The 12,618-nt window shown below is 40.6% G+C and overlaps 1 protein-coding gene across 1 annotated transcript in view; it reads left to right on the forward strand.

Moving 5' to 3' along the window:
- LOC126350022 (alpha-aminoadipic semialdehyde dehydrogenase-like) overlaps window positions 1-12,618 on the forward strand; it is a 59,399-nt gene that overhangs the window by 18,410 nt on the left and 28,371 nt on the right. The window contains exon 3 of the mRNA XM_050002479.1: window positions 3,375-3,592. Within this exon, the coding sequence (XP_049858436.1) occupies window positions 3,375-3,592 (218 nt within the window). The remainder of the gene's footprint in view (window positions 1-3,374; window positions 3,593-12,618) is intronic.

Here is a 12,618-nt window from a genome sequence, read left to right on the forward strand (position 1 = left end):
ATACATCCTCATTAGCTATGCGATCTACCCATCTAACCTTCAGCATTCTTCTGTAGCACCACATTTCGAAAGCTTCTATTCTCTTCTTGCTCAAACTATGTATCGTCCATGTTTCACTTCCATACATGGCTACACTCCATACAAATACTTTCAGAAATGAATTCCTAACACTTAAATCTATACTCGATGTTAACAAATTTCTCTTCTTCAAAAACACTTTCCTTGCCATTGCCAGTCTACATTTTATATCGTCTCTACTTTGACCATCATCAGTTATTTTGCTCCCCAAATAGCAAAACTCCTTTACTACTTTAAGTGTCTCATTTCCTAATCTAATTCCCTCAGCATCACCGACTTAATTCGACTACATTCCATTATCCTCGTTTTGCTTTTGTTGATGTTCATCTCATATACTCCTCTCAAGACACTGTCCATTCCATTCAGCTGCTCTTCCAAGTCCATTGCTGTCTCGGACAGAATTACAATGTCATCGGCGAACCTCAAAGTTTTTATTTCTTCTTCATGAATTTTAATACCTACTCCGAATTTTTCTTTGTTTCCTTTACTGCTTGTTCAATATACAGATTGAATAACATCGGGGAGAGGCTACAACCCTGTCTTACTCCCTTCCCAACCACTGTTTCCCTTTCATGTCCCTCGACTCTTATAAATGCCATCTGGTTTCTGTACAAATTGTAAATAGCCTTTCGCTCCCTGTATTTTACTCCTGCCACCTTTAGAAATTGAAAGAGAGTATTCCAATCAACATTGTCAAAAGCTTTCTCTAAGTCTACAAATGCTAGAAACGTAGGTTTGCCTTTCCTTAATCTTTCTTCTAAGATAAGTCGTAAGGTCAGTATTGCGTCACATGTTCCAGTATTTCTACAGAATCCAAACTGACCTTCCCCGAGGTTGGCTTTTCCATTCATCTGTAAAGAATTCGTATTAGTATTTTGCAGCTGTGGCTTATTAAACTAATAGTTCGGTAATTTTCACATCTGTCAACAACTGCTTTCTTTGGGATTGGAATTATTATATTCTTCTTGAAGTCTGAGGGTATTTCACCTGTTTCATACATCCTGCTCACCAGATGGTAGAGTTTTGTTAGGACTGGCTCTCCCAAGGCCGTCAGTAGTTCTAATGGAATGTTGTCTACTCCGGGGGCCTTATTTCGACACAGGTCTCTCAGTGCTCTGTCAAACTCTTCATGCAGAATGATATCTCCCATTTCATCTTCATCTGTATCCTCTTCCAGTTCCATAATATTGTCCTCAAGTACATCAGCCTTGTATAGACCCTCTATATACTCCTTCCAACTTTCTGCTTTCCCTTCTTTGCTTAGAACTGTTTTTCCATCTGAGCTCTTGATATTTATGCAAGTGGTTCTCTTTTCTCCAAAGGTCTTTTCCTGTAGGCAGTATCTATCTTACCCCTAGTGAGGTAAGCCTCTACATCCTTACATTTGTCCTCTAGCCATCCCTGCTTAGCCATTTTGCACTTCATATCGATCTCATTTTTGAGACGTTTGTATTCCTTTTTGCCTGCTTCATTTATTGCATTTTTATATTTTCTCCTTTCATCAATTAAATTCAATATTTCTTCTGTTACAAGGATTTCTACTAGCCCTCGTCTTTTTACCTACTTGATCCTCTGCTGCCTTCACTACTTCATCCCTCAGAGCTACCCATTCTTCTTCTACTGTATTTCTTTCCCCCATTCCTATCAATTGTTCCGTTATGCTCTCCCTGAAACTCTGTACAACCTCTGGTTCTTTCAGTTTATCCAGGTCCCATCTCCTTAAATTCCCACCTTTTTGCAGTTTCTTCAGTTTTAATCTACAGGTCATAACCAATAGATTGTTAGAGTCCACATCTGCCCCTGGAAATGCCTTACAATTTAAAACCTGGTTCCTAAATCTCTGTCTTACCATTATATAATCTATCTGATACCCTTTAGTATCTCCAGGGTTCTTCCATGTGTACAACCTTCTTTTATGATTCTTCAACCAAGTGTTAGCTATGATTAAGTTATGCTCTGTGCAAAATTCTACCAAGCGGCTTCCTCTTTCATTTCTTAGCCCCAATCCATATCCACCTACTACATTTCCTTCTCTCCCTTTTCCTACTGATGAATTCCAGTCACCCATGACTATTAAATTTTCATCTCCCTTCACTACCTGAATAATTTCTTTTATCTCATCATACATTTCATCAATTTCTTCATCATCTGCAGAGCTAGTTGGCATATAAACTTGTACTACTGTAGTAGGCATGGGCTTTGTGTCTATCTTGGCCACAATAATGCGTTCACTATGCTGTTTGTAGTAGCTTACCCGCATTCCTATTTTCCTATTCATTATAAAACCTACTCCTGCATCACCCGTTTGATTTTGTGTTTATAACCCTGTAGTCACCTGACCAAAAGTCTTGTTTCTCCTGCCACCGAACTTCACTAATTCCCACTATATCTAACTTTAACCTATCCATTTCCCTTTTTAAATTTTCTAACCTACCTGCCTGATTAAGGGATCTGACATTCCATGCTCCGATCAATAGATTATATATGAGAAAAAAGGATTCTCTAAATTGTATAGAGAGACCAACTAGAATTTCTGCTGATATGTAATATTTTTTTTCCTTAACAGATGATCAATGAAGCTACATTATTCTAACTAAAAAAATGTACATGCTTACATACCCAGCAATCACAGGTCCTGCAGACCATTAGCTGCTTCCACCAACTGCCTCCACTGCTGTCTGTTTTGTCCTCACTTCCTCCTGATGTCATCAATTCCCAGGGCTGCCGAGTCCTTTACCAGGTTGTCCATCCACACTGCCTTGGTCATCCTATGGAGTTTCTCATGTTTGGTTTTCCCTCAAGTACCTTCTTCATCTGCCTTTCTTCTGACTCACTGGATACTTTTGCTCTTCAGCTTCTGAAGGATAGTTGGTTGTTGCATCAAGGGATAGGTTTCCACTTTCTTCCTCCTCTTCCAATCTCCTTTATCTAAGTGCAGTCCCCATATCTTCCTCATTACTATTCTTTCAAATATTAATATTTTTCGTTTTCTTATTTAGTCATGTTCCTTGTTTCGGAACCTATGATGACTGCTGGGCATGTCATTCTATTATAATTTCTCATCTTAGTGTTCGCAAATATTGATTTTGAGCTGAGCATTCTCTCTCTCTCTTTCTTTCTCTCTCTCTCTCTCTCTCTCTCTCTCTCTCTCTCTCTCTCTCTCACACACACACACACACACACACACACACACACACACACACACACACACACACACACACACAGAGCACTGTTAATGAGTTGTGCATATCAGGGCAGTTATAAAATCAGACTTGTTTCCTTCTTTAAATTTCTAGGGAAGATACTGCCAGAAGGAATTGGTGAAGTACAGGAATACGTAGATATATGTGACTATGCTGTTGGCCTGTCCCGTATGTTTGCTGGGAAACTTTTTCCCTCTGAACGTGAGGGACATCTTCTGATTGAAAAGTGGAATCCATTGGGAGTTATTGGAGTAATTAGTGCATTCAACTTCCCTATTGCAGTGTATGGTTGGAACAGTGCTATTGCCATGGTAAGTTTCAATTTCAAGCATCTTGTCTCCGAGTTATTGGAAATTAAAATGCACATAAGATAGTGAGAATGTGTAATTGTATTAGAGGACAAAATGATTATAATGTACCATCTATGTCATAATATACAGTTTACATATTTTTCTAAGCATGTATCAGTTTTATAAGGTTGCAGAAAATATAAATTGCAATTTTCAAGTGAGCAAAGCTTAAAAGTAATATTATCAGGCATAAATGAAAATTAAATCTATAGATCTGCCTTGAACAGAGGATCAAAATGACTTAACATGAACTAGGCCATACATATTTTATTGTTACATGACTTAGAGGTTGGTTAGGCTACTAATCAGTTTGAATTAGGGAAGGACTAGCAAGCATGTCATGAGAATTATCTTATTCTACAGATACTTTAATTTAGTATCCTGGAAATAAATATTGGTGGCAGAAAACCTTTTTTTTATTCCAGTCTGAAAGGATAGCATAGATCTCTCATGACACACAAGCTGACATCCTATGAGTCTGAACAGAACAGAATGAAAGGGAGATTGCAAAGACATATAATATATAGGAAAGAAGGAATATCTGTCAAGGATTAGCTAAAACATTTTTACATTCCATCATAACATTCTGTTAGCATAGACCCTTGCTTGCTGATAAGATAATCCTAGTCCTTCTCTATGATAAATCTCTAAAGCTACAACTAGGAATATACCCTCCTAATCATTGCCAAGTGCATAGCAGATGTTACTTCCTACTGTATCATTGATCAGGGCTTTGTCCCATTGGGAGCAGGAAGAATGACTGTTTAATTGACTGTGTGTGCTGTAGTTAATCTAATCTTGTCTTTTCATTCCATGTGGAACCAATATGCAGCAAAATTCTATTACATTTGTAGAATATCAGTTAGTGCTGGTCGTTGAAACTATTCATGTAGGCTTTCACAGGACAGTTGGTATCTATCTCCAGGCATCTACACCTTTCAGTTTTTCAGTATCTCCATGATCTTCTGTAATGGATCAAACAAAACTATGATCTACAAACTTGCAGCATGCTGCAGGTGAAAAACTGTTTTACAACTTGTCTTATAATTGAAATAAATGGTTGTAGCTTCATCATAAGTTGCATTGAGAAGTATCTATTTTTTATTTTTTTATGGTGACTAGTATTGAATGCCTGTGGTCTTTTCAAACCATCCTAAAGAGAATGTTACAGTTGACTTGACGATCTTATACAAACAAGGCATATATTCATATTACTACAGTACACTTACTAGTCACATACCATGATTTAAGTGTGACAAATACAGGTGATAGCCCATGTGCAAAACTGCCCCTGCAGTAATCAAAGCAGTAAATAAATGTAAAAGTCGTGCGACTAGGGCCTCCCATCGGGTAGACCGTTCGCCGGGAGCAAGTCTTTCGATTTGATGCCACTTTGGCGACTTGCACATCAATGGGGATGAAATGATGATGATTAAGACAACATGACACCCAGTCCCTGAGCGGAGAAAATCTCCGATCCAGCCGGGAATTGAACCCGAGCCTATACGATTGACATTCTGTTGCGCTGACCATTCAGATACCAGGGGCAGACAATCAAAGCAGTATACAGCTAACTAGTTGTTGTTGTTGTTGTTGTTGTTGTGGTCTTCAATCCAGAGACTGGTTTGATGCAGCTCTCCATGATACACTGTCCTGTGCAAGCTTCTTCATTCCCAGTACCTACTGTAACCTACATCCTTCTGAATCTGTTTAGTGTATTCATCTCTTGGTCTCCCTCTTCGATTTTTACCCTCCATGCTGCCCTCCAATACTTAATTGGTGATCCCTTGATACCTCAAAATATGCCCTACTAACCGATCCCTTCTTCTAGTCAAGTTGTGCCACAAATTTCTCTTCTCCCCAATTCCATTCAGTACCTCCTCATTAGTTATGTGATCTACCCATCTATTCTTCAGCATTCTTTTGTAGCACCACATTTCGAAAGCTTCTATTCTCTTCTTGTCCAAACTATTTATCGTCCATGTTTCACTTCCATACATGGCTACACTCCATACAAATACCTTCAGAAATGATTTCGTGACACTTACATCTCTACTTGATGTTAACAAATTTCCTTTCTTCAGAAATGCTTTCCTTGCCATTGCCAGTCTACATTTTATATCCTCACTACTTCAACCATCATCAGTTATTTTGCTCCCCAAATAACAAAATCCATTTACTACTTTAAGTGTCTCATTTCCTAATCTAATTCCCACAGTATCACCCGATTCAATTCAACTACATTCCATTATCCTCATTTTGCTTTTGTTGATGTTCATCTTATACCCTCCTTTCAAGACACAGTTCATTCTGTTCAACTGCTCTTCCAGGTCCTTTTCTGTCTCTGACAGAATTACAATGTCATCGGCAAACCTCAAAGTTTTCATTTCTTCTCCATGAATTTTAATTACTACTTCAAATTTTCCTTTTCCTCAATATACAGTTTGAATAACATCAGGGATAGGCTACAACCCTTTCTCTCTCCCTTCCCAACAACTGCTTCCTTTTTGTGCCCCTCGACTCTTATAACTACCATCTGGTTTCTGTACAAATTGTAATAAGCCTTTCGCTCCCTGTATTTTCTCCTGCCATCTTTAGAATTTGTAAGAGACTATTCCAATCAACATTGTCAAAAGCTTTCTCTAAGTCTACAAATACTAGAAATCTAGGTTTGCCTTTCCTTAATCTATTTTCTAAGATATGTCATAGGGTCAGTATTGCCTCACGGATTCTACAGAATCCAAACTGATCTTCCCTGAGGTCGACTTCTACCAGTTTTTCCATTCGTCTGTAAAGAATTCATGTTAGTATTTTGCAGCTGTTGCTTATTATACTGATAGTTCGATAATTTTCACATCTGTCAACACAAGCTTTCCTTGGGATTGGAATTATTATATTCTTCTTGAAGTCTGAGGTTATTTCGCCTGTCTCATACATCTTGCTCACTAGATGGTAGAGTTTTGTTAGGCCTGGCTCTCCCAAGGCTAGTAGTTCTAATGGAATGTTGTCTACTCCCGGGGTGTTGTTTCGACTTAGGTCTTATAGTGTTCTGTCAAACTCTTCACGCAGTATCATATCTCCTATTTCATCTTCCTCTACATTCTCTTCCATTTCTGTAATAGTGTCCTCAAGAACATTGCACTTTTATAGACCCTCTATATACTCCTTCCAACTTTCTGCTTTCCCTTCTTGGCTTAGAACTGTTTTTCCATCTGAGCTCTTGATATTTATGCAAGTGGTTCTCTTTTCTCCAAAGGTCTCTTTAATTTTCCTATAGGTAGTATCTATCTTACCCCTAGTGATATGCACCTCTACATCCTTACATTTGTCCTCTAGCCATCCCTGCTTAGCCATTTTGCACTTCCTGTCGATCTCATTTTTGAGATGTTTGTATTCCTTTTTGCCAGCTTCATTTACTGCATTTTTGTATTTTCTCCTTTCACCAATTAAATTCAGTATCTCTTCTGTTACCCAAGGATTTCTATTAGCTCTTGTCTTTTTATCTACTTGATCCTCTGCTGCCTTCACTACTTCATTCCTCAGAGTTACCCATTCGTCTTCTACTGTATTTCTTTCCCCCATTCCTGTCAATTGTTCCGTTATGCTCTCCCTGAAACTCTGTACAACCTCTGGTTCTTTCAGTTTATCCAGGTCCCATCTCCTTAAATTCCCACCTTTTTGCAGTTTCTTCAGTTTTAATCTACATTTCATAGCAAAAAAATTGTGGTCAGAGTCTACATCTGCCCCTGGATATGCCTTACAATTTAAAACCTGGTTGCTGAATCTCTGTCTTACCATTATAAAATATATCTGAGACCTTCCAGTATCTCCAGGCTTCTTCCATGCATACAACCTTCTTTTATGATTCTTGAACCAAGTACTAGCTATGATAGGCTATGCTCAGTGCAAAATTCTACCAGGTGGCTTCCCCTTTCATTCCCTACTCCCACTCCATATTTACCTACTATGTTTCCTTCTCTTCCTTTTCCTACTATCAAGTTCCATTTTTGTCTCCCTTCAGTATCTGAATAATTACTTTTAACTCATCACACATTTCATCAATCTCTTTGTCATCTGTGGAGCTAGTTGGCATATAAACTTGTACTACTGTGGTAGGCGTGGTTTTTTTTATCTATCTTGGCCACAATAATGCATTCACTATACTGTTCATAGTAGCCTACCCGCATTCCTATTTTCCTATTCATCGTTAGACCTACTTCTGCATTACCCCTATTTGATTATGTATTTATAACCCTGTATTCACCTAACCAGAAGTCTTGCTCCTCCTACCACCAAACTGCACTAATTCCCACTATATCTAACATTAACCTACCCATTTCCCGTTTTAAATTTTCTAACCTGCCTGCCCAATTAAGGGATCTGACATCCACGCTCCGATCTGTAGGACAACAGGTTTCTTTCTCCTGATAACACCGTCCTCCTGAGTAGTCCGCACACAGAGATCCGAATGGGGGACTATTTTACCTCCGGAATATTTTACCCAAAAAGACTCCATCATCATTTAACCATACAGTAAAGTTGCATGCCCTCAGGAAAAATTACGGCTGTAGTTTCCCCTTGCTTTCAGCTGTTCGCAGTACCACAACAGCAAGGCCGTTTTGGTTAGTGTTACAAGGCCAGATCAGTCAATCATCCAGACTGTTGCCCCTGCAGCTACTGAAAAGGCTTCTACCCCTCTTCAGGAACCACACGTTTGTCTGGCCTCTCAACAGATACCCCTCCATTGTGGTTGCACCTACAGTACGGCCATCTGTATCACTGAGACACGCAAGCCTGCTCACCAATGACAAGGTCCATGGTTCATGGAGGAGGACAGCCAACTTAACAACAGCAAATTACACCACATATGATGGAAATTAGAGAACTGGTGTGCAGAGACACCAGTCGTTACCAGGTAAAATTCTAGAGGTCACTGACAGTGGCACATGTCGAAGATAAAATGTTAACCGACTAAACAGCACATTCTTTTTCCTTTTATTAACTTAATATAGATTTAAAAATCCTTCTAAGTGTTGAATTGCACCAAACTGCTGTGTGTTACATCATTACATAACGTCACCCTCAGAAGACACTGCAGTTGCATGAGCTACACTCATGCGAAAATGTGTCCAGTCACTAAAAAATTACGTGTCTGTACTAAAACTCAAATTCAAAAAGTGATGCAGCCCCACTCCAAAATTAAGTTAATTAACCTACCAATTTACAAGAAGGCTGTCTGTTAAGCAGATCATCACCATGATAATTCATTGGTTCATATTCAGTCTTCTAACAGAGAAGAAAAGAGTCATATTGATTATAATAACCTAAAGCCGCAACATGCAGCATTATGCTCAAAGATAAAAGAATACCTGCAAATGACCAAGCTCTAATGAGCAAAAATTTCATTTTTCCAGATTACATCAATATTGCTACTAGCATAATAATACAACTAATATTGAAATGATACATCATTTACAACAGATTTACATGGTTCTACATACTGCACTGCGGTGAGCAAAAATTGTTTCTTTTTTACAAATTGAATCTATTGCACAACTAGTGCAACAGCACATCCAATATTTAAACTTAAAACACGGCTGATTGGTGAACACCACATGGAAATGAATACATTTTCAAAAAGTTTTTAAGGTACATCATAAAAATAACAAATCCTTTCATTTTACAGGTTGAACTTGTTATACAACTCAACAATCAGTGCAAACTGGTGTAAAAGCACATCACCATATTAAAACATAAATAAGTTATAATAAAACTGTCAATTGGCAAAAACCAGATAGATGAGCAAACATTGCATTACTTAACAACATAACATTACTTAAAAACATTTAAAATACATAACAAAATAACAAATCCTTTCTTATTGCATATTAAATATCTTATTATCTAATCTTGTCTATGGAAGCCATGTGTTAGCATGCATAAATTGCATTACATTGTTTGCATACAGTAAGGACACATACAGGCCAACCCAAATTGCTGTGTACATGGCATAAATGATGCCCTTCATTCACTCTGCAATATCAAAAAGAGCCATCACTATACATTAGTTGCAAGTGGCTGGAATACACCCAAATATTCATGTGTTGCGCCAGACAATAACGCTTGACGCAGTTGCGCTACAGTGCTATAGAGTACACTAAGCAGTTGTACTTCTGTACTTTGCACTTAAAAAATTTTATCAAATGAAGCAAAAGTTACCCATGTATAATACTACACTCCTGGAAATTGAAATAAGAACACCGTGAATTCATTGTCCCAGGAAGGGGAAACTTTATTGACACATTCCTGGGGTCAGATACATCACATGATCACACTGACAGAACCACAGGCACATAGACACAGGCAACAGAGCATGCACAATGTCGGCACTAGTACAGTGTACATCCACCTTTCGCAGCAATGCAGGCTGCTATTCTCCCATGGAGATGATCATAGAGATGCTGGATGTAGTCCTGTGGAACGGCTTGCCATGCCATTTCCACCTGGCGCCTCATTTGGACCAGCGTTCGTGCTGGACATGCAGACCGCGTGAGACGACGCTTCATCCAGTCCCAAACATGCTCAATGGGGGACAGATCTGGAGATCTTGCTGACCAGGGTAGTTGACTTACACCTTCTAGAGCACGTTGGGTGGCACGGGATACATGCAGACGTGCATTGCCCTGTTGGAACAGCAAGTTCCCTTGCCGGTCTAGGAATGGTAGAACGATGGGTTCGATGACGGTTTGGATGTACCGTGCACTATTCAGTGTCCCCTCGACGATCACCAGAGGTGTACGGCCAGTGTAGGAGATCGTTCCCCACACCATGATGCCGGGTGTTGGCCCTGTGTGCCTCGGTCGTATGCAGTCCTGATTGTGGCGCTCATCTGCATGGCGCCAAACACGCATACGACCATCATTGGCACCAAGGCAGAAGCGACTCTCATCGCTGAAGACGACACGTATCCATTCGTCCCTCCGTTCACGCCTGTCGCGACACCACTGGAGGCGGGCTGCACGATGTTGGGGCGTGAGCGGAAGAGGGCCTAACGGTGTGCGGGACCGTAGCCCAGCTTCATGGAGATGGTTGCGAATGGTCCTCGCCGATACCCCAGGAGCAACAGTGTCCCTAATTTGCTGGGAAGTGGCGGTGCGGTCCCCTACGGCACTGCGTAGGATCCTACGGTCTTGGCGTGCATCCGTGCGTCGCTGCGGTCCGGTCCCAGGTCGATGGGCACGTGCACCTTCCGCTGACCACTGGCGACAACATCGATGTACTGTGGAGACCTCACGCCCCACGTGTTGAGCAATTCGGCAGTACATCCACCCGGCCTCCCGCATGCCCACTATACGCCCTCGCTCAAAGTCCGTCAGCTGCACATACGGTTCACATCCACGCTGTCGTGGCATGCTACCAGTATTAAAGACTGCGATGGAGCTCCGTATGCCACGGCAAACTGGCTGACACTGATGGCGGCGGTGCACAAATGCTGCGCAGCTAGCGCCATTCGACGGCCAACACCGCGGTTCCTGGTGTGTCTGCTGCGCCATGCGTGTGATCATTGCTTGTACAGCCCTCTTGCAGTGTCTGGAGCAAGTATGGTGGGTCTGACACACCGGTGTCAATGTGTTCTTTTTTCCATTTCCAGGAGTGTATTACCAAGAATTCCTCATTCAACCACATATTTCATTTTGTGTCCCTTATGATCATTCTTTCATTAATAATAGTTGGTGTGGCATTGAGTCAAATGTTTTTCAGAAGCCAAGGACTAGGGCTTTTACCTGACATCCTTAGTCCATGGATTTCAGCATTTCACATGAAAACAAGACTAGTTGGGTGTTGCACGACTATGGTTTAGCTTATCCATGATTGATGGCACGGAGAATGCCATTCTATTTAAAATACTCTATTATGTTTGAGCTCAGAATATGTTGTAAGATTCTGCAACAGATGGACATATGGATGTCAAAGGCACTGGACAATAGTTTTTTGGATCACCTTTCCTACCCTTCTTGTAAATTGGTGTGGCCTTCACTTTCTTCCAATGAAGCAGAAACAGATCTCAGCCACAAGTTTGCCTTATGGGTCTCCCACCTAAATGTATGTCATTATACCCCCCCCCCCCCCCCCCCTCCAGACACAACCACACACACACACACACACACACACACACACACACACACACACACACACAGAGAGAGAGAGAGAGAGAGAGAGAGAGAGAGAGAGAGAGAGAGAGAGAATGCATCCCACTGTACCTCTTTGATTGGGACTTTTCCCCATTAGAGAGTGATAAGTTGGGCATTGTAGTATTTTCCTAGAGACATCATTTATAACCAGGTCTTGATACTTTATATGGTACACTTTCTTGGGGGAATATCCATCTATTTTCAAGAGACTGCCAGTTCGGTTCTTTCAACACTCTCCTGCAGATCAAACTAAACCTGTGATCATTGTGCTGCCCTTTTCTGTATATGTCCAGTATATCCTTGGCAGTCCTAGTTGGTATGGATCACACACACTTGAGCAATATTTTAGGATGGGTCACACGAGTGATTTGTAAGCAATCTCCTTTGTAGACTGATAGCATTTCTCTAGTATTCTATCAATAAGCCAAAGCCTGCTACCCGCTTTATCCACAACTCAGCCTATGTGATCATTTCACTTTACATCCCTACTGTTACACCCAAGTACTTGTATGAGTTTGCAGTTTCCAACTGTGGGTCATTAATATTATTTCCACAGGAAATTTTATTTTCTTTTTGTTCAAAATGGTTCAAATGGCTCTGAGCACTAGGTGTCTTAACTTCTGAGGTCATCAGTTGCCTAAAACTTAGAACTAATTAAACCTAACTAACCTAAGGACATCACACACATCCATGCCCGAGGCAGTATTCGAACCTGCGACCGTAGCAGTCGCTCGGCTACAGACTGCAGTGCCTAGAACCGCAAGGCCACTTTGGCCAGCTCTTCTTTTTGTGAAG

The sequence above is a fragment of the Schistocerca gregaria genome, chromosome 1 (genome assembly GCF_023897955.1).
Source record: "Schistocerca gregaria isolate iqSchGreg1 chromosome 1, iqSchGreg1.2, whole genome shotgun sequence".
Lineage (NCBI taxonomy): Eukaryota > Metazoa > Arthropoda > Insecta > Orthoptera > Acrididae > Schistocerca > Schistocerca gregaria.